At 38.1% G+C, this 23,268-nt stretch overlaps 1 protein-coding gene across 1 annotated transcript; it reads left to right on the top strand.

Moving 5' to 3' along the window:
- Positions 1-429: 429 nt before the first annotated feature.
- Positions 430-23,268, top strand: ankfy1 (ankyrin repeat and FYVE domain containing 1). The gene is made up of 25 exons (XM_066660051.1): positions 430-485; positions 4,030-4,234; positions 5,545-5,663; positions 6,302-6,437; positions 7,893-8,016; positions 10,198-10,347; positions 10,848-11,013; positions 11,979-12,183; positions 12,778-12,846; positions 12,967-13,166; positions 13,588-13,685; positions 13,789-13,996; positions 14,300-14,398; positions 14,708-14,861; positions 15,226-15,394; positions 15,966-16,084; positions 16,641-16,797; positions 17,230-17,430; positions 18,358-18,534; positions 18,929-19,076; positions 19,565-19,655; positions 19,891-20,015; positions 20,712-20,858; positions 21,566-21,656; positions 21,746-23,268. The coding sequence occupies exons 1-25, from the start codon at positions 476-478 to the stop codon at positions 21,876-21,878; spliced, it is 3,501 nt and encodes a 1,166-aa protein (XP_066516148.1). The 5' UTR covers positions 430-475; the 3' UTR covers positions 21,879-23,268.

Raw genomic sequence — 23,268 nt, 5'->3', positions numbered from 1 at the left:
ATTTTATAGTATAGTTTATGTATCTGTAAGAATTAAATGTGCCAGTGCGCAAGTTTAGCTCCACCCATTCACACTGAGGTGTTTCATGTTGCTTTTAGGTCAGGTACAGTGTAACCAGTCTGAACAGAGGTCATTTGCATATGTCAGTCTTTACATTCTTAAATCACCCTCTTTATTCCTCAAAATGAGAGTTTGGAAAATGTGTTATGTATCTAAAAAATTAAATATGTATTTAAAGGAGCTATGGCTGATTTTTCTGTCTTACTTCACACAAACAGAGGGGCCAAGACATTAAATACAGAAACATCTGCTGCTTATGGGCTTTAACGTTTAAGTGGAATTTGAATTAAGTGCTTACAACTTTCAAAAATCTGTTTAAATAATATATATGCTAATTTGTTTATTCTCCGCCCTTAGCCGTCCTCCTGTTCTGTGCGCGTTCTCGCGAGAGCGCGCGACCAGCCACGGATCCAACATGGCGGAAGGTATGAAAATCATTTCTTGCTTATTTTCACGCCCTTTCTGTTTTAGATGTGGAGATAATTCCCTATCGGCACAACGGCAAGGCGTGTCTGTAAATCTATTATCTAACGGCAGTGAGGCAAATGAGAAATAAGCGTATTGACGCTGTGACTCCGTTAATATGGCGCTTTATTATTAACGGTAATTCGTGTCGAGCTGACAGTAACATTACTAAGAGGGAGAGAGGTGGGCTGGGCGGTGGTTGGAGCAATGAAAAACGCCGGTTACTGTGTCTAAATTAAAACGCAGAATAGAACCATACTTCAGTATTTTTGCGACGTGAGATATTTATGTTTTTTGGTTCATGCTGTGGAGCATTGGTAGCTCTAACGCTGTGAATCAGCTGTTGAGCTGTTGAGTTTAGTGGAGCCTCGTAACCGACCGTCCCAACCGACCCCCTTGAAGATCAAGGTTTTTACATTAAACATGTCAATTTGGTGTTTTTATAAACTGGAAGACGTATCTTGAGCGAAAAATGCGGTCGGTGTGATGGCTGAGAATTTCTGCCTTGAATCTGCCGTGTTTTTAAGACACTTCCAAACAGGCAGAATCAGACAGACAGGGATTTTTTCATGTCATTAACGTAAGGAACCAGTCTCATCAATTTTCAGCTTAGGCAGATTGGTGGACAGGTGTGTGGAGACGGAGGCAAGGATTGTGTATTCAGACTTGTGTGCATAGAATGAAGGCAAAGACATAGTGTTACATTGTTCCCCTCCAGTCTCCGATCACCCCAAACAACACAGCCACTGTTGCCTGAAAATGCACCCTTAAGTGAAAATCAAGTTTTCATCTTGTTAACTTGTTAAAAGATGTATCATGAACATGTATGCATTATAATTGCAGTGTTTCCAAAGCCAGTCTTAGACAGGAGAATTCAAACAGTCAACCAATTGTAAACCTAACCTAATTGTGTGAAGCCACTTGGAGTGCATTAGGATTTTTTTTCCTTCTTAGGAACAATTTCTAATTGTCATTTTGATAAACAGAGATGTGTTCTTAGAGATTTTGTCAATGACCAGAAGGGGACTTTAAAATTGGTTACAGTTAGATGTGATTATTGTGAAAATATTTCATGCTTATGGTGATTAATAGTATACATTTCTGAGCATATTGTGTATATTGGTACTTAAAGCACCACTGATCAAATCTATACTTCATTAACTGTAGACTCGTTCCCTTGGCACAGGTGTGTGTGAAAACCTCAATAAAATTCATAGTATAAAGTATATAAACATGTACCGATGCCTACAATACACCTACTGCTTTTTATGTTCTGTTTAAATTGACCAGTGATGCTTCAGTTTAATTCACAAGATTCTTCTTGTGAGTCTTTGTAGGTTTATGTTAATCATGGCAAATGTTATGTTCATAGTGGCAAAGTTATAACAGTAGATTTATCTTAGCAAATTTTGCCATACATGACAAGAGATCTGATAAATACTACTAACAACAGGCTGCCACAATAGATAAGGCAAAACTCTGCCTATGTTGCAATACACAAAAAACAGTCTGTTAAGTGGTTAAGCCACAATGTGATATATTATTTTGCTCTCCTCTGGTCCAGTCTCGGTCATTTCTATCTTGAATGAACATGATGAGTAAAACATGGTTTTACCATAAATACCATACCATATTTTTAAACCTTGTTCTGTTCGTATGAATTTGATCAGCACTTTTGATGTTAAGGTTATAGTTTTCAATCTCTCTACTCAGATTTTCTCCCCTTTGTCTGTTGTTCAGAATCAGTTCTTTTTAAAGTGTGTTGATTGCATGTTCAGGTTATTGTGCCTTTCACATGCTATTGTGCCTTTTAAAGTGCTTTATGGTGCCTATTGACCTCCCAAGAAACATATCTGCTGACACTATTGCTTGCTGCTTAGAAGTAAGCTGCCCTAATAAAGTACAACAGGCCTGTCGTTGGTTTTTACACAGAGTTTTAATGGATTACCAGAACTAGTTGGGGGTCTATTACACTGTAATTAAGCTTAAAGAAAGTAATAGTGTATTGTGTTGTGATTTTGCCTAATGCTGAGCTTTGTGTTGTTAGGTTTGGAGCATTCTTTATGTTCCCAAGACCATGTCAGGTGGTTAGGAGTAACTTTGTGAACCAATCAGCCTAAGCTTTTTCAATCCCTCAGTGAAGACAGGGCAAAGGCAAAGTGTTTCCTCAGCATTCTGTGGAATGCCACACACACACAGGCGGGTGAACTGACATTAAAAAGGAAGGAAGCAAAACTTGCAGATTTGGCATTAAGCAGTCCAATCCCTGGTCTTCTCGCTCGAGGGAAGTAATCATTTTCAGAAAGTGTTTCGCCACTCATTGCAAGAGAATTACATACAATTCCTGAAAAACAAAATTGGCCCTAAGCGTTTTAAGGGATATTGTTAGTACATGTACCACCCTGTTTTAACTGAATTTGATATCATAGCAGCTGCAAAGTACAAATCGGTCATCTTTTACTAGATTCTTCTGAGATTAGACAGGAAATGGAAAGTAAGTTAGCAAATGGAAAAAGAGTGTTTCAAAAAATCAAAAATGTAAAAAATAAATATAAACTGAAATTAGGGATTGTCCAGTTGTGAAGTTAGTAGACCACCAAAGATGTCCCCATCAAGAAAAAAAAACATTACTTTTCACTAACGGTCATCAGAGATTTCATCCATGAGAGATCAGAGAAAGTTGACCCCTGCTGTTTCTGTCCATCCTTCCACTGTGAGAAGACAGCTCAAAGTTCTCAGCTTGAAAAATGATGAATATAATCAAATGAATTAAATAATGGGTGCCCTATGAATTGCTCGGTATGCTGTAACTCCATTATGTTAGCCACATAATTATCCAATCAGACCAAAGTAAACGGACATTCTTCTTGGACTTCTTGGATTTTTTTTTTTTTTTTTATTGATGATTTGACCTCAAATGTCACCAGAGTGTAGCATAAAGCAGTAGTTATCACTGTGCCACATTTTAACTTTGCTTTTGTTTGTTTTAAATTCCAGTTTCAAGAACAAAATTAAAGTTACAAACTTAGATGCCAAACATATCTTAGCTGACAGCTACATATGATGTATTAGATGGGGTAGATTATGTAATTTTCCTTTTTGCCAAACGGGGCTTAAAGTTCCTAGCTTTGTGGGAAATCCAGCTTTGTGAAATCCACCCTTGGAGCCCAAGGTGTGTACTGTTTGTATAATTTGTCTCAGTTATGTTTTGGAGATCTTATCACCCCCAACATTACGGCATCACCTTAGCTCCTCTGGAAGGTTGTGGTGCCGCCTTATGAAGTACTTTCCACCCAGTCTGCTATATCAGTACTTTGGAATTTGTACTCCTTTTGTTATTTAGGATTTATTTCTTATTTTCTTTATGGAATTCCTCTCACTAGCACACATTTCTCATGTTTTTCCTCCTTACTCCTGCTTTTATACCTGTTCATCATTTACATTTTAGCCATCCTGTTTCATGAAAATTAAATCTTTCTCTTCCCCTATCATTCTGCTTTGCAGAGGAGGTGCAGAAGCTGCAGAAGCACCTGTCCCTGCTTCGGCAGGAGTACGTGAAGATGCAGCAGAAGCTGGTGGAGACGGAGAGAAAGTGCTCTATGCTGGCCGCTCAAGTTTCTGGCCACAGCTCCTCCTCCCAGCCCAGTGATTCCTTCATTAGTCGCCTGATGGCCATTGTGGCTGACCTCTTCCAGCAGGATCAATATAGGTTTGTGCAGAAATTTGAAGTCATAAGATATAAGATGTAGACGAAATATTAAATTGCTCATTGTTTGATTAGTGCACTATTTGTGTTGTAGAAATGAGCAATGTAGCAAAAGTGTAAAAATGCAAAAGATGAATATTTTTAAGATTGAAGTCTAACAGTGTTTTGTATTTATAGGTTTGTGAACAAGTTTGAACGTACAGTACATGGCAGTAATGTACTTGCACGTTTAAAAAATAACATAAATTGAAAAATCACTGTAATGATATTTTGGGGTCATGCAGTGTTATAAGAAACAGGACAAAATATTTCATTTATAATTCAAATCACTGCGCTTATGAACCAGCTATGTAAAGCTATTTAATTATTAAAGGCTCCCTCTTGGGGATAATTTTGATCCTGCTAAATAGGAGTGAGTGAGGTGTAGCATACCCGGCTACTCTCCAGCCCTGCTTCTGTGCAGTTTTAATTTGTAATTCAACATGTCTGGTTTTTGTTTGTGCTCTATACCAGTCAAAATTAAATTCAGTTTTTTTGTTAAGCATATATGAAATAGCTTCATACTTTTCCCTTGTGTGGAGTGACTTATATAAGAAGAATAGAGAGCTAGCTAATCTGTGAGGTGAAGACAAATAAGTGTATGGACACAGATCTAGGCTAAATAAGGTTAACTTTTTTTGGAAAGTGTGAGTGACTGTGTGCTGCATTCTACATGGCAGATATTTAAAAAATGCTCCTGATGTGTTTGACACATTTATTTTTGCTTTAATCCCTGTGGGGAAGAAGGTTTTGATGTTTATGTCCAAGCTGTTTTGGCTAATCAGATCAGTGAAGCCATGAAGTGTCACCCCAGATAGGACCTCGGCTTTCGGATTTGATGCAAAAACAGCTTAAGACGAACATTGCAGTGTGCACTTGGGCTGCAGCTAAGAATTATTTCTAATCAGTATAAATGATCTATCCAACATTGCACAGAATGTTTGAGCTATGACTTTGACGACTTCTCACTTTGCACTGTCTCAGCACCACCATCATTCAAAAATGTGTTAGTATGACAGATCATATTGTCTTTCATGGTGCAGCAAAGCAATACTATCTTAATTTGATCTATGACTTAATGTGATATTGCGTTTCAGCTGTATCAGCATTTTTAACAGTACATTTCATAGTAATTTATAACAAGTCATTTTGTTTTAAGCACCTTTTGTCAGTCAACCTTATCAAAAGTAAACTGACTTGACTAACTTTTTTAGCCATACCTCTGTGAGTCTGAATCTCTGAAGGATAGTTTAAGCAGTAGCTCTGTGTTGCAGTGACCTGAAGGTGAAAATCGGAGAGCAGAAGCTGAGTGCACATAAGTTTGTGCTGGCAGCCCGCAGTGACAGCTGGAGTCTGGCCAGCCTGGCTTCCACCTCCGAGCTAGACCTGTCAGGTGAGGGAAAAATTTAGCCTTTCTGCTGTACTGCCCCTGGACATAAGAAGGTCCTTATCATGAATTAAACTGTACCAAAAAATTTCTTCCTCATTGTTTAAGGCATTACACCTGATAAAACCAATAGCAATAATCAATTATTCGAATTTTTGCATGACATTGTATATATGAAATGCGTTCATTTTAAGACAGGTTGATTTTAAATAGACATGGCTCAGCTCACTCATCTCTAGAGTGACCTACAGTGATGGGTAATGTGTATTTTGTGTTATGGACCTGCATATTATTCATTGTTTCTGCATCAAAAAATTAAAATTAATCAATAATTTACTGTATAAAATTTAAATACATTCTCAATTTTTGAATTATAAATATAACAACGCTTTGTCTAAACACAAATGCATGTTCCTTTCCTGTTTTCACTGCTTGGTAGCTGTGCTCTGCCTGTGTACTGGGGGCAACTATGGAATATAGGTCAAGAAAAATCAAGGGAATCAGATTGGAAATGAGCTTTCATTGAACCGTTCATATATAGCATGGCTGTTTTTGCTTTATTTGAGTATTTTCTGTGAAAAGTCTCTGTACCTCCCCCCCCCCCCACTGCTCTTCATCTTCTACAATCATGGCATGGTGCGCAGAAGCCAAGCCAGAAGTTGCCATGGCGATGCTGCGCTGGGCATACACTGATGAGCTGGAGTTGAGCGAAGACGACACTTTCCTCATCGACCTAATGAAGCTGGCCAACCGCTTCCAGCTCCACCTTCTGCGGGAGAGGTGGGCAAACTTCTCTGCATGGGGGTTGTAGTATGAATGGGTAGATGATTCATAGGTTGCAGGTTGTAGCTTTTTGTCTGTCTTATAGCCTATGGGTGTTATGACCCATAGGTATTCTATTAACTTCTGCAGGTGCCAGTATTATTTTAAATATTTCAATTGCTGTATAAATGTATCAGTAGAACCAGTATTTTTCATTTATATTTCAGTTTTTGAATTCTTATGGCACAGCCAAATATAAAATTCTGGTTAGGATAACATTACAAATATATGTGTGTGTGTATATATAACTTATGGTGTCTTTATAACAAGGTTGTAGCTCTTCAATCACAGGCAGTCAGCTCATGAACACAGCCAGATATTTTTATTGGTCAGAACACACATTCCTAATGGGCATATATTAGGCCTGTCACAATAGCCGTATCTTGTGGTTGATATATTGTCCCAGAAATAAGTGCGATAAACAAAATTATTGTAATTGTAAAGCCATTTATTACACCAAGAGGAAGATAATTATCATGCTATTATGTAATTACATATAACTGAACTTTAATTTATACAACAGATAGTTCCGGTCCTAAAATCTGATTGACTGAGCCACGTTCAAAGCTGTTGTAAAATACATGATATATGCCACCTATGACCGCCTCACAACATCTGAATTCTATATTAATGCCTCACTGTTTTAAACCTTGGTAGTGTCTAACTTTATTAGTGTCTAACCTTTCATGTTAGACTGCTTAGCTACCAGAGTTTACATGGGTGAAGAAATGGTTATAACAAAGACTACTCCCAAATGTGATTTATGAATTGAACACTGAAGTTCACTGTGACTGTTTTATTCAATTACCCAAGAACAGCGTGAAATCAGGAGACAATACAGTGCTTGGTTAAGCTAATGCTACTCAGCCAGTTTCTTGAGCTAAAGGCAAAAAACACAGCCCAAGGATAACCCTATACTTTATGCAGCTTATTCTCTAGAGTAAGAGTCCCTTCAGAAAGAGCACAGAAATTTAAGTATTTTCACTCAACTAAGAAACGCTGGTTATATGTGAACATATTTTGTTCAGTGGTGTGGCTATGTATGGCCCTCATGTTGCTTAGCAACAGTGCTCGCCATTAACAGACTACACAGTGTGGCGGAAGAATACTTTATGGTGAATGGTTGTTTATGAATAAATATGGGTATCAATTGAACAATTGTGTATTTTAGGTTGACCACTGTTTATAAAAGCTATAAGCCACTCGAGATTGTTCAGTTATTAAGAATATTCAGATAAACACAATGGACAGTATTGAGGTCAGCAAACATTACTGAGGAAATGTTCACACATTGTACATTAAATCTATAATGTACTCATTGTGACAGGCCTAGCACATGTGTATTAACATCTTGCCTCAGAAAAAAAATAAATTGCTTTCAGTAAAATATAATAGACACATTTTTTTTCTTAGATGTGAGAAAGGAGTGATGTCCTCAGTGAACGTGAGGAATTGTATCAGGTTCTACCAGACAGCCGAGGAGCTGGACGCCAGCACTTTGATGAACTACTGCGGTGAGATCATTGCCAGCCATTGGGTGAGTCAGTCTCATTTAGCAGCTCAGCCTCCAGTCATTATTAGTGCTCTCCCTGGGAAGATTGCTGCCTGTATCTTTCTGATACATCTGTTTTCTGCACTACATTTCAGAAGACCGTAGGATAACTGGGTTGATGGCCAGCAGTTTTCCATAAAAGCTGTATATAACGAGACGGTTATGATAATATTACTTGATGTGTTTTTTATATTATAAAATAAATTTATATTATGATTCATACATCTTATTTATTTATTAAGTTCCAGGCCTGTTCTTTTAGCCAAGTAGACTAGAATATCTACAATTACTTGTTTGACACTAGCCATTTACTGCCAGTGTACATGCATCTGTCATCCTGCCATTTGTATTTGTCATGTCACAGCATGTAGTCTGTGTTTGTGGGTTTTAGATTGATCTAACTAATTTCTGCCAGTTCACAAGCTCTGTGTTATGAAGTTTAATTTCCCTGATTAAAAATTAAGGCAGTAGTTTAATAATGTAATCTGATATAATAAAAGTTACAGCTCTTGTAGCTTGAAAATTGAGATATTTCTAATTGTGATTTTGATATTAAAACAATGAATCTTTTACTCATACACTTTTCTAGGCCAGTAGTTTTTGTACAGTTCAGCAGCATGTGTCTATGTAGGGAATTTCACTCACTTGCTTCCATGTTGCTTTCTGGGGGCTGTTAGTCCCACATGGGCGGCAAAATGAAGATGACCGTGATACACATTTAAGCTATGCCTGTACTCCTCCTCAAAGCCTGATCGTTTTTTTAGAGTAACATTATTTTTTATGTTGTGAATCTTACAATATTAGCCACTTACTCTATACAGCCTGGCAAATGGCTGATTGGCTTTGTAAATCCCGATTAACTCTGTATAACTTAATATGCTACATTAGATTTGGGTCTTGAGTCATGCAGTTAAACATGTTATAGAGGATTTGCAAATCCAATGTTCAGCACAGTTTTGTTTTGCCTACTAAAACTTGCTTATTTCATTATAGCCATATTTTATGGCTGCAAACAATTGCCATATTTGTAAATTAATTCAGAATATTTCAATAGGAAATTACAGTGTATCTTTGAATTGATTGTATTTCCTGCCACTGTTACACAGTGAACTCAATACAATCCTCTCTTTGTACTGACTGATCTTGCTTATATCATTGTTGACTTAAAAGTAAAATCCATGATCTGTCCTTAACAGCCAGAACACTTAAGGTTACCAGTCATTTTCTTTATCTTTTGGTCAGCCATCTTTCTTGCGCTGTATTTTTGCTGCATTCTGTTTGAGTCACTGGCTCATAATACCTGTCTCCTGCTGTCTGTCTGACAGTAGGGTACAGACTCCAGTGTAAAGTTGTCCTTGATGTTCAGGGCCTCTTTTATGAGACTTCACTTCCCTCCCATAAATCCTCATGGGACGAGCTCACTGATCCTCAAGGTGATATTTGAGACTGGAACGGGTCAGTCTTTGCACCTGCTGATAATGCAGATGCACACACAGTGGGAGCATCTCTTCCTCTGCAGTATCTCTCACCTGGTCGGCCTAGACTTTAAGCTATCTGAATTTGGGATTCAAAAAACAGTGTGCTCTCTGGCTTAATGATGACCACATGCAGGGCACACTGCTCAATATGATACATTATCGTTGGGCTCATTATGATGCAGAATGTATAAATGACACTTAACTAAGGATATATCACAAAAATATATCACATTATTTTAAGACTTTTTCACATTAATAATGAATATCAAATAGAGTCATAAATGAAATATGCAGTGGTACAGTTTTAACGCTGATATAATTCACAACATTTAAAAGGTCATTTAAAGTAATAACGCGGTAACAGACTTTGAGAATGCTTTAGGCAAGGTATTGGAACATTTTTGTTGACATTCACCCATAAGAATTTGTACTTTTGTGTGATGATTAAATTTGGATCAAAGAACGCCGACTTATCCAAGTTCTGTTATTTTGGTTAAAATAATTTAATCCTTAAATGTCATACTAATCCTTAAGGGTTTACCTGTGTGTTCATTCTGCCTTTTAAAGAATATCACAATCATGGCGTGCAGTAATTATATGGTAAATTGCCTTTTGGTCACTGATGTAGAATAAATTATTGTGTTGCCTTCGGCTTTTTACCTGTTCTAACTGTCCTCTGTCTTTACAGGACGACCTGCGGAAGGAGGACTTCAGCACTATGAGTGCCCAGCTGCTGTATAAGATGATCAAGTCCAAAACAGAATTTCCTCTTCACAAGGCTATCAAAGTTGAGAGGGAGGATGTGGTCTTCCTCTACCTTATAGAGATGGATGCTCAGGTACCACAGACATGAAGAAACTCAAGCACATTTCACATAGATTTTGTAAATGCATTTCTTTGTCAGTTAAGGATGCCTGTAGACACTTTTTTGAGTATGAACATATTGGTCGGGTAACAAAATACTGAGGAAACACCAGGGACAATATTTTAATACATTACATTTTTAATTAAAGCAATCATTTTGTTATAAATTCAGTATTGTGAAACAACAGTAAACAAAATTACACGGCCACATGTCTTGATGTTAAGTTTTGGAATACTATTAAAGGATATTTTCTTAGACGCCTTATAAATGCCTCTGACGTTTTGCTTCAAAGATTGGTATGATGGGACAGTTAAAGGGGCAGTTTGTAATTATGAAAGAGTAGCTATTATAAAACTGAGATGTGTTTGCTTCTAGTGTATTACATTTTATTGGTATAGTAAACAATCAACATGAACTAATTAACCTATCACTTCAGATTAAGGGGCAAAAGTCCTTCTCCTTTATACTTCCAGTTGCCTGGTAAGCTGAACGAATTGGACAATAACGGAGACCTGGCGCTGGATTTGGCCTTATCAAGAAAGCTAGAAAGCATTGCCACCACATTGGTCAACAATAAAGCAGATGTAGACATGGTGGATCAGAGTGGCTGGAGCCTCCTGCACAAAGCAATCCAGAGAGGTAGGGGGCTCTGTGGCTTTGCAGAACTGTCATTTACATTTAGTCTTTTTGGGTGAATTAATTTTAGTCAAGTACTGATTCGTTTATTGTTTCATACAATATTATATTATATTCAGACTGAGCTGTATTATAGTGATATTTAAGAAAGTAGTGGTGAGCTCCAGTGTCCACTACATATACAAGGGTTTGTAGATATCCCTTATAAATAGTCATATTAGTTACTAATGTAATTATATAATTAATGGACTAATTCATTGTGGAATGATTTTGTAAAGCATTGTGGTGTCCAGTCTTTCAAACACAGCTTGTATGATCACCACAGAAAGACCTAAGTTGAAATTAAGTTGAAGTTTGAGTTTAACATGTTCATGCATGAACCACATGGTTATGAAGCCCTCCAGCACTGGGCTGTGAAACGTTGGAACTGTGTTCTCTAGCGATGCTCTAACCAGAACTTTTATAATGAGCTGGAGAAGCATTTGTGATCTTGAATTATACATCCAACACCAGTACCTGACCTCACAAAACTTGTGGTTGACTCCCAACAGATCCTTATAAACATCTTCCAAATCTTCCAATATCTAGTTGAAAGTGTTTACCAAAGAATAGAAGCTGCTACTGCAGCAAAGGGAGACAAACCCCATTTTGTACCCTACGCCTCAGAACAAATGTCTGATTAGCAGGTGTCCTTATAGTCTTTTATCATGAAGTATCAGTGCACAGGAAACACTGCTTCTTTAAATTCTAAATATTACTAAATTATATTTGAAAGTTTTATACATTGTATCTGTATTGTCCAGCACTAGAAATAAAACACTTTGTTCTACATTTCCCTAAAACTGTTAGAATCTAAATTAATGCTGACCTTCTCATTCTGCTCGCCAATAAAATATATGTGATGATCAGTGGTTTATAAATGTTCTGTTCCAGTCAGTTATCACTTGTATCTTTCCACTTATCAACAGGAGATGAATTTGCCTCCACCTTCCTCATCCGCCATTCGGCCCAGGTGAATGCAGCCACAGTTGGGGCAGTGGAGACCCCCCTGCATCTGGTCTGCTCTTTCAGCCCAAAGAAACATAGTGCTGAAGTAATGAGTGGCATGGCCCGCATCGCTGAGGCCCTGCTTAAAACCGGAGCCAATGCCAACATGCAGAACAGCAGAGGACGGTAGATAATGTAGTTTAGAATGCTTTTTTTTTTTTTTTTTTTTTTTTTTTTTTTAATGTGATCGGCAAGGTTGGCCAAGCTCTACTGAACAGTTTCCTCATTCTGTAGCTGAGAAGTTACTTTTTAGATAAACTTACAATTTGTTGGTGGGGAATGGAACATATATAGGGAAATAGTCAAGGAAAATGCAAAAGCAGCTGAAGAAGGTATACACTAAATGTGCATAAAATGATTGACCAGCTGTAGGGAGAATAGAACCTCTGTTATTCTACTCTGGGCTCCGGTCTGAAGAAACTGCAGTATGTAACCTATGGAGGAGGGTAGGAAACCACCCATTTCTCACCCTCCCCATTGCTTTCAGAACAGTCCTGTAACAATCCAAATATACTCTGCAACTGTAGTGAGAGCCCAGGAGTAAAAATACAAATCATACCTTGTGTTCCTTTAACTAATATCTCGCATGCTGTAAGTTAGTTTGAATGTGATATTTTACAGTGATTTGTAACATTGTAACATTAACTATGCAACAAAAAATAATTGTGAATTACCATACATGACATGAAAATATTCTATATGCAATCATTGACCTTTTAGGACACCTTTACATGAAGCAGTTTTGTCAGGAAATGAGCCGGTGTTCAACCAGCTTCTACAGTGCAAACAGTGAGTGCTTGATCTTTTGCTAGATAATCAAAACCTTTTTAAATGTATTCCTCTAAAACAAAATATGCTGTTCCTTAAGCCTTAGAAACACGTTCTCCGTTACAACGTTTTGTTGTTTAGGTTGGACCTGGAGCTCAAGGACCATGAGGGGAGCACAGCTCTGTGGTTAGCCCTGCAATATATCACGGTGGCCTCTGACCCTTCCATTAACCCCTTTGAGGACGATGCACCAGTGGTCAATGGTACCTCGTTTGATGAGAATAGCTTTGCAGCCCGACTCATACAGAGAGGGAGTAATCCCGATGCTCCAGATGCCTCAGGTATCCTACAGGATCTTATTCATTTTAACCAACCAGAGATTAGCATGTTTTTAATATTGTCATTAATTGAAATTATGCACATGCACTTACATGTGCACTTGTGTGTGGTTTTATTTGTTTGTGTGATTGTGCTGAAGTGACCTGGTAGTCGGACGGGTTCTTAAATAAGGCTTTGAATGTGTTCTGACTTTAAGATGCCTTGGTGCCAAAGCTGCTGTTTTGGAACACTGTACCTGCAATCCTAGTCATGTGATGTTTAATGCTCAGCGAGAGCCAGGCAGCTGAGCACAGTGGCAGGGTGCCAGGCAAAACGGCTGAAGTCATTTGAATAAATAACAACTGAATAAATTAAAGTATGTAATAATTATTTATGGCATGTCTATGTTACATGTATTTATTATTTTATATTATTATTTTTAAGGGAACTGTCTTATGCAGAGAGCAGCCCTTGCTGGCAGTGAGGCAGCTGCTATCTTCCTGGCTACTCATGGGGCTAAGGTCAATCACACCAACAAATGGGTAAGTATTTTTAAGGATTTTAATGTGCTCTCCAGGCTTTTAGCTGGACATCCCTGTATTCTCATGCATACATTTTTTGGCCTCTATGTCATTGTCATTGTAGGGTGAGACTCCCCTCCACATTGCCTGTCGCTCTGGCTTGGCTGGTCTGACAGCAGAGCTTCTCCAACAGGGAGCAAATCCAAACCTTCAGACCCAGAGTGCTCTCCCTGACAGTGACCGGAACCATGGAGTGTATTTACAAAGCCCTCTGCACATGGCCATTGTCCACAACCACCCGGATGTGGTTTCTGTCATATTGGAGCAGAAAGGTACTGTGTGACTGGATGGACGAATGAATAAAAGAAATATAAAATGAAATATTTATTTTCATTATTATTTTGGCTTAGATATGATGGCCAAAATTGTGTATGTTTCTTTAAGGATAAAGAGGTGTAACTGATAAAACTAACCATTATTGGTTGTTTTATATAAGTGCCAATATCTACCTGTATTTTTAATAGTAACTTTAAATAATTTTGAATATAACAATGAATAATGAGGACAAAAGTGAAAAGTATATCTAATTCTTATAAGACCAGTGTGGGAACAAGAATTTACTTTTTCTCTTACAGCTAACGCCCTTCACGCCACCAACAACCTACAGATCATCCCAGATTTCAGCCTTAAAGACTCCTTGGACCAGACAGTGCTTGGGCTTGCCCTCTGGACAGGTAGAGCCAAATCAAGCTCATAGACTTCACTTTAGTCTAAGTTCTGATAGCTATATGTAGTGTTTCCAAAATAGATGGATAATAGACTTTTAAATGTTGTATTTTTCTGTTACTAGTAGTTCTTGTAATATTTCTTAACTGACTTTAAGCAACAAGTAACCTCTTTCATATTTTCAGGTTTTAACACATTTCTGCGATCTAATATGCAATGACGTGTCGTATTTTGAATTCAAACATGATAGTAGTGAGTTTGTAAATCTTGGTAGATTGTTGGAAGCAGATGATTTGTATCTTATGTGTTGCTAATAGGAATGCACACCATTGCTGCCCAACTCCTGGGGTCAGGTGCTGCCATTAATGACACCATGTCAGATGGTCAGACTCTCTTACACATGGCCATCAAGCGTCAAGACAGCAAGAGCGCCCTCTTCCTTCTGGAACATCAGGCAGATATTAATGTCAGGTACAGTTCTCACAGGCCAGAACAACACTGTTCTCTTAATCCACGGCTGAGGTATCCTTGAGCAAGAAACCGAACCCCTAGTTGCTCACTGCTTGAAGCCTGACATCCGCAATGAAAAACATCACGTCTCACTACAAGGGAAGAGCCTGTAGTGTTACACCTGTAGATTGTAACCTTACTCAAATATACTCATATGTGAGTATATATGAGTCACTGTTACTTATCTATCTCGCATTATAAAGCAGCCATCAGTTTTAGAATCAGCCAGAATGTGTTGATGACTATAATAATCATTATAGATATTCTGAGTAAATATGGTGCCCTACCCCGAATGAGCAACTAAAGACTTTCTTTCCATTCTCAGGACTCAGGAGGGTCAGACGGCCTTGCAGCTGGCCATTAGTAACCAGCTCCCTCTAGTGGTGGATGCCATCTGCACACGGGGAGCTGACATGTCTGTGGTTAATGAGAAAGGGGATCCTCCACTGTGGCTGGCATTAGAGAATGGCCTGGAGGACATTGCCTCAACACTGGTAAGGAGCTGGTGACATTGTTCTAATAGTAATGGTTCAACTGCATGAAATCTGGAATATTACACTCACTACCAAGCAAATATTTAATTAAAATAAATGGTGGTGGTGGTGTTATATATTTGTTGTGTATGCATGCTGTATTATCATTTAAGACTCAGAGGCTGGATACAAATGTGGAAGTGGTTTGATGACAAACATATAAATACTAGAAAAATAGCAACCACAGAGCGACTAAAAGACCTAGAGGAACATGACACAAGTAACAGAGAAACTAACACAGGAGATCAGATGTTTAACAAGCCTAGACATTACAGTTTGCCTGAACAGCAGTCAAGAAAACACCAGAGGACGTATTTAAACATATGTCTTGGAATAAAACAGAACCAGAAAACATAACATGACAAAGGATGAAGTCCAACTCTTACACTGTGTAAAAGAAGCTTCTAGCAATTGCCATTCCTAGTGTTCAGGGATTTGAATATGAGGTTTTATCATTCATTGAATTGTTTCCTGAGGCCAAATAATGGCCTCTAATAGTAACTTGTTTTGCCTGTAATGTGGTTGATAATAGGTCAGGCATGGCTGCGATGCCACCTGCTGGAGCACAGGTCCTGGAGGATGCCAGCAAACACTGCTGCACAGAGCCATTGATGAGAACAACGAGGTGTCTGCCTGCTTCCTCATACGCAGGTGAGCTATTGTGTCCTATAAACATGTATTTTGTGAAATTGTGATTTGCTCATTTGTAAAATTGCACAACTGTTATTTTATTTCTTATATCCTTTTTTTCTAATTGACCCATCAGTACTACAAAAATACCATTGTGTGGGATCTGCAGTGTGCTTTTGGTCTGAATTTAACGTTAGTTTTCTGAGGGAAAGAACACAAACCCATGTATCTAGTCAGTCTGAGGTGCAGGATTCTGTTTATTCTCTGTCACTCCATGGAGTCTTTATTCATGTGGTACTAAGCTTGTAATTGAAATGAAACCTTATGCAAAGCAAAGCAGAGCTTAGTGAATGTGGCCTTAGCATTTCTGACAGAAAAACACTAACAGAATTACAGAATTATTGGGCTTTGTTTTAATTCTTCTTTGAAGGCCCTCACTGAGCCTTTGATCTCCACTGAATGTTTTTTGTTTCATGTAAATAACACATGTAATAGGAAAATAAGCTCAACTAAGCATGCTTTCTTACTCCCCTATTTACTTCCCTCTAATGTATGTGTTTATCTGTTTCTCTTTCAGTGGTTGTGATGTAAATAGTCCACGGAGACCTGGTCCTAATGGTGAGGGTAATGAGGAGGCCAGGGATGGTCAGACCCCACTGCACTTAGCCTCCTGTTGGGGGCTGGAAGAGGTGGTTCAGTGCCTTCTGGAGTTTGGAGCCAATGTCAATGCACAGGTGTTATATCTTCTATGCTCCATTTAGTTATTCCCAGCTTGGCAGTTTTTATAAAAACAGTTATTATTGTATAAATAATCAAATCATGGTTATGCCATATTTTGAAACTGTATTATGTACGTGAATCAGTTGGGAGGAGGAATGGATATTTTAAGGAACCATAAAAAAGCAATCTATTGAAAAATAAATAATTTTATTGTTAGGTCTAAGAAGCTGTTAAATTGCTTAAGAGCTTTCTTGAACCTTAACAATTTTATTAATACAAATATTCCTGTTTATGCACACCTTTTTAAGTTCTAAACACACAGATCTTGTTTACCCAGCCCTTTGTGTACTTTACATAACCTTATGTTCAAATAACCATGGGCCATCCACAATGTTAATGCTGTGGTCCGTACTGTTCCTGATTATTTACCCTGCTGCTGAATGTAGGACTCTGAGGGACGGGCCCCAATTCACCTGGCCATCAGTAACCAGCACAACGTCATCATCCAGCTGCTCATCTCCCATCCAGATATCCGTCTTAGTCTGAGAGACAGGCAGGGAATGACCCCGTTTGCCTGTGCCATGACCCACAAGAACAACAAAGCAGCAGAGGCCATCCTCAAGAGAGAGCCTGGAGCTGCTGAGCAGGTGGGAAACATGGTGGGAGATGGATTTGCAACGATGCAATGCAGTACTCGTACATGCAAATTCTCCTTCATCAATGCAACATTCATGTGAATACTTTAGATTTTAAGGGTGGCCTGAATAATTTGGATATTCAAATATTCTTACATTACACTGACACACATTTCCATATTTAGTATTTTTTATTATTATTATTAATCATTTAGACTCCACTGGAAGTTTTGCACTAACTTTTGATTCCTAACTATTTTCAGTTTCAAGTAAACTCTTTCCTCTAAACACAGCACAGATGCAGTTCACAGTAATCATTCAGACAGCCCACAAATGGTATTTAATTGTATTTTTTATTGGCCTGAACTAGAAAGTTGTTAGCGAAAAAAGGTCTCAAAGTCTTAATACACTGACATGCCAGATGTCAATGACATTTAACATAGGTCATAGCGGGCATTACCACCCACAGCGGACAGCGCAGTGGCCATCTACGAGTGCATAATGATAGTGACCTGCAGTGTCTGGCTAGATTTCTCCATGCAAACAGACGAGTGACTTGACCACATTCACATCCACATTCAATGCAGGATGCCCCCACAGGCATATTCCACAGGTCAGTGCAGCTTTCTTTAGCTTCCATGGGATATGGGAATGAAAGACACACCACATTGACTACACTCACAAGATAACACTTCACAACTTATACAGGCGTGTGTTTATCTAAGCCTACCCTGAGGTAATGCCACTTCATAATCTATTTACATACTCTTATCCCATGAATTTTGGCATGTCAGTGTATGTGAAAATGATTGCTTGCAACCAATATAATCAGCCGGCACACTGGTATTGTCTGAGATTAATTAGTTGCAAAGAAGGGATAATACATAAATACTCTTAGAAAGACGATGCTTATTTAGTCTTTTTCTTCTTTCTGTTCAGGTGGATAACAAAGGGCGTAACTTCCTGCATGTTGCCGTACAGAACTCAGACATTGAGAGTGTGCTATTCCTGATTAGTGTACAAGCCAACGTCAACTCCAGAGTCCAGGATGCAGCCAAACTGACCCCGCTTCACTTAGCCGTACAGGCCGGCTCTGAGATCATTGTCCGCAACCTGGTAAGAGCTGGAGAAAGGGAGATGATCGTTACTGTGACTTTCCAGATTCTGTCAGACATCAACATTTTATTCAGTTGTAGTCCAGTGTATATTTCATCTTACCCCAAACATAATTCATCTCGCAAGACTTTGTTAGTGTTTAAAGTTGCTACAATGTATTATAATAATAATAATAATAATAATAATATTAATAATAATTATTATTATTATTGTGAATGCTATTATAACAAAAATAACAATGTCTGTTCTTTTGATTATAAAATCCTCCTTGGACATGTCTTCATGGATTATGGCTGCATTGATTTATTAATTCTGCATATATTGGCCACCTAACATTTGAATTAATGCTGTTTTCATGGTTACTGGCTCATGAAAGATTCTTTTTTTTGTTTAGCTTTTAGCGGGGGCTAAAGTGAACGAGTTGACAAAACATCGGCAAACAGCTCTTCACCTGGCAGCTCAGCAAGACCTGGCTACGATTTGTTCTGTGCTACTTGAAAACGGGGTTGACTATGCTGCTGTGGATGAAAATGGCAACAATGGTACGAATATTTTTGCAAAAAAAAAAAAAGACTAATTTATTTTTCTTCTATTTGTAGAGACTACAAGCTGTGTGTAAAGTTGTTACAGTCGTTCTGTGTCCTCAGTGGGTGTTAGTTAAAGTAACCAAATAACAAATTAAAAGGAGTTTCTACAAATTTCTGGAAAACAGCATATCTGAAATATCTATAGTGCATTTTAAACATTTTGTGCTTTAGTTCACCCATCAAAAATATTAGGCTGACAGTAGGTCTCTGCTCAGAAACTGGCTACTGTTTGAATAAATCTGACTTTTTATTTGTCATATTAGCTAGACAGTGTCTTAAATGCCTAATAAAAGATTAATTCTACCAGCAAGTTGCCTTCTCGATCAGCCATTAAATTACTGTGAGTTACTTTGTGATGGGAAAATGATAGTGTGAAACAGATGTACATTGTATATCACTATTAAGTTTGAGCTTATTTTATGGATTTCATTTCCTCATCCCAGCTCTACACCTGGCCGTGATGCAGGGTCGACTGAATAACGTCCGGGCTCTTCTCACTGAATCAAACATAGACGCAGAGGCCTACAATCTCAGGTATAGCATCCATCATACACAACACACTCAGCACATTCTTGTGTCTGTTGAAATCTCTTGTGTACTTTAACTCTATGATTCTTAAGTCTGTACAAAAAAAATCATAATATAATCAGGATCTTGATGTTAATTTGATTCAGAAACAGCATCCATTCTGCAGAGTTTTATAAAACATAATGATTCTTTTTTCTCTTTTCTGAATTCTGAACACATTGTCCTGTCTCGTCACCTTCAGGGGCCAGTCTCCCATGCATGTCCTTGGGCATTATGGGAAGGAAAATGCAGCTGCTATCTTTGAGTTGTTCTTGGAATGCATGCCAGAGTATCCTCTGGACAAACCAGACAATGAGGGGAACACAGGTTAGTGTGACCTAAAATTCCTGTTTTCTTCTCCTGCTTGACACTCTGGCTTAGGTCAAGGCAGGGCTTTATAGAGTATTTATGTGTATAATACAGGGTAGGCCATTTATATGAATACACCTTAATAAATGGGAAAGGTTGTTGATAATAACAATGTTTGTGGCACATTAGTGCAGGGGGGGGGGGGGGGGGGGGGGGCTTTTGAGATGGGTGTTGACCGTGGCGGCCATTTTGAAGTCGGACATTATGGATCCAACTTTTGTTTTTTCAAGGGGAAGAGAGTCATGTGACACATCAAACTTATTGGGAATTTCACAAGAAAAATAATGGTTTGCTTGGTTTTAACGTAACTTTATTCTTTCATGAGTTATTTACAAGTTTCTGACCACTTATAAAATGTGTTCAAAGTGCTGCCCATTGTGTTGGATTGTCAATGCAACCCTCTTCTCCCAATCTTCACACACTGATAGCAACACCGCAGAAGAAATGCTAGCACAGGCTTCCAGTGGTAGTTTCATTTTATTAAGGTGTATCCATATAAATGGCCCACCCTGTAGATTAAAAATGTGTATCAATTATAAATATTTATTCATATTTTCAATATTTAAATGTGTCCTTTGAGTATAAATGGAGTATATATTAATTTTTATTGCATTTATGTGTCTAAAAATGCAAACATTTTCATTTTTTTGGTAGTTCTTCTTTTGGCTTACATGAAAGGTAACGCTAACCTATGTCGTGCCATCGTGAGGGCTGGGGCGCGTCTGGGAGTCAACAACAATCAGGGCATCAACATCTTCAACTATCAAGTTGCCACTAAACAGCTGCTCTTCCGCCTTTTAGGTATGAACTACAGGCTCTTATTTTTTCACTCATTGTTCTATGGCATATGTGACTTTTCACTCACTCGACCCATCACTGTTGGTAAGTGTCACATTATGCCATTCAAGGTGATATCCAAAATATAAAAAGGGTTAGATTGTTTTCTGCTTTATTATTTCCTCATGCAAGCTTCTTTGACAACAAGGCTGAGGGGGGTGAAATAAATTAAATTAGGTGTCATATTTTGGCTTGATTTATGACATATTTTCTATAGTCATAGCATAGTTGTATCTACTGATGCAATACCAGGATATTTTCTGATTATTTGCATAATTTATGAGGAGTTTGGTGTGACTCTCCCTGTGTTTTTCTTAGGGTTCCACCATTTTGTATTTGTCTATTTCCCAAAACACCAAAAGTGTAAAGATTTCTGCGCACTCAAACAATCCCACAGTGCACCGCAATGGATAGTGTAAAACAGGTCTCCTAACGGATGCCCATAGTATACTGCATTTTTTTTGTAAAAACCCTGCATGAGGTAGTGTCAAAAATGTTCACTGCCCTTCTGAATCTAGTTACTTATAGTGCACCATACAGTAAGTAATGTAGGGCATAGTGAGTAGCAAGCAATTTCAAACACAGCTAATGTAATTCATGTCACCTGCCAATGATTTTAATGTTTTTGCTAATCAATGTCTATATTATGTTTTCTACCTTATGTGGTGTAGATATGCTCTCTAAAGAGCCTCCATGGTGTGATGGCTCCAACTGCTATGAATGTGCTGCCAAATTTGGAGTCACTACCAGAAAACATCACTGGTATGTGATTTAGAAAATTGCAAAGTCTTAAAATACTAAGTTCTAGTGCATTTCTTACTCTTTCTAATCATTGTCTGTCTCCTCTTTAGCCGCCACTGTGGTCGTTTGTTGTGCCACAAGTGCTCCATCAAGGAGATCCCAATCATTAAATTCGACCTGAACAAGCCAGTCCGAGTGTGTGACATCTGCTTTGACGTGCTGACTTTAGGTGGAGTGTCCTAACACACCAAACAAGAACCTGTAGAGATGGATTCCAGAAGTGGCATAGTAAACTGGATATAGAGGATAGAAGGAAGTGAAGGAGAGGGTAGAGGTGAGAGCCCTTGAACTTATGGACCACATGCTATTACTGCTATTGCAGACTTTTCAGACAAAAACAACCATAAAATGTATGTATGTTCTAGCACAAACATCTACCAAGGATCAAATGTAGTGGAATTCTACCAAGGTGGAGCTTATAGACCTAGTAGGTGTTTGGTAAGAGAGACTAGGGAGGGATCAGCTGCAGGGGGTTTGACCAACAGTAGGCGCTGATTGAACATTTGATGAAGTATTGGCTATCATTTATGAATTGACCTCCAAGTTTGACCATTTTGTTAGCAATCCTTGCTGCTGGATACGAAGGGATTTATACTGAGTTGTCCACTGTTAGGTGGTCATCTCAAGACAGTTTGAAGCCTTAAACGTGCTTGTGTTTTATTTCTAATTCCAGAACAATGAGCATTTATACACCTTTAATGTTTTCTTAGACCTAGCAAGGTCTAGGGAATTAATTTATCATCCTTAAGGACTCTACTTAATGTGATAACCATGTCAGCTGCATTGCAGTAGAGAAAAAGTATTTCTGTTACTGTTGCTGCCTTCCACGATTTAATCTTTGGCTCTGTATAATTTCCTTTGACATTAATCTCTAAAGGATCTACATATGAAATGGACCTTTATTTTTATTCTTCCATTAGCATTTTTGCATACTCATGACACACTCACCATTGAACTGTCTCCTTTTCTTTCCTAATCAGAAAGCAAAAATCCTTCGTATGAAGCCAGAAAGTGATATTCTTATGTCTAAGGCAGAGGTGTTAGGTGCAGAAAATATGATCAGTGGCCTACTATGCATATACACACAGTTTTAATCACAATCATAATCATGATTTATTCAGTTTAGATCACCAAAGGATTTACATTCCATTTAATTTGTGGCCTATTTTTTTTTTTATATATATATAAATATAAATATCCCAGTTTCTGATTTGCATGATGTTACGTTAAGACATCAGGTTGGTCTTACATTTTAAATTCTCAACGCTAAACAGTTGCACTTTATCATTTGTTTTGTTTTAAGTTTCTGATCGTATTTTGAAAGCAGAATGTGATGTTCGGGGTTGGAGGAGGCCAGTCCACAGTCCCTTCTAGGTAATGTTAAATTGTACAGCTAATTGTATAATATTTTTGACCACTACAAGTTTTGTACTTAAATGCAGTGTGAGCTTTTTTTGTCAACGTGACAAACCTAAAATCTTGCCTCTGTCAGATCTTTTATGCACACTGTATCGTATCTGTATGCTCAGATATCTAGCTTGTCACTTCCTCTAGTATCCTTTTCAAGAAAGGG

This window comes from Hoplias malabaricus, chromosome 2 (assembly GCF_029633855.1).
Source record: "Hoplias malabaricus isolate fHopMal1 chromosome 2, fHopMal1.hap1, whole genome shotgun sequence".
In the NCBI taxonomy this organism is placed as follows: Eukaryota; Metazoa; Chordata; class Actinopteri; order Characiformes; family Erythrinidae; genus Hoplias; species Hoplias malabaricus.
Note: the sequence above shows the minus strand (reverse complement) of the source record. Positions and strands in the feature narration are given on the sequence as shown.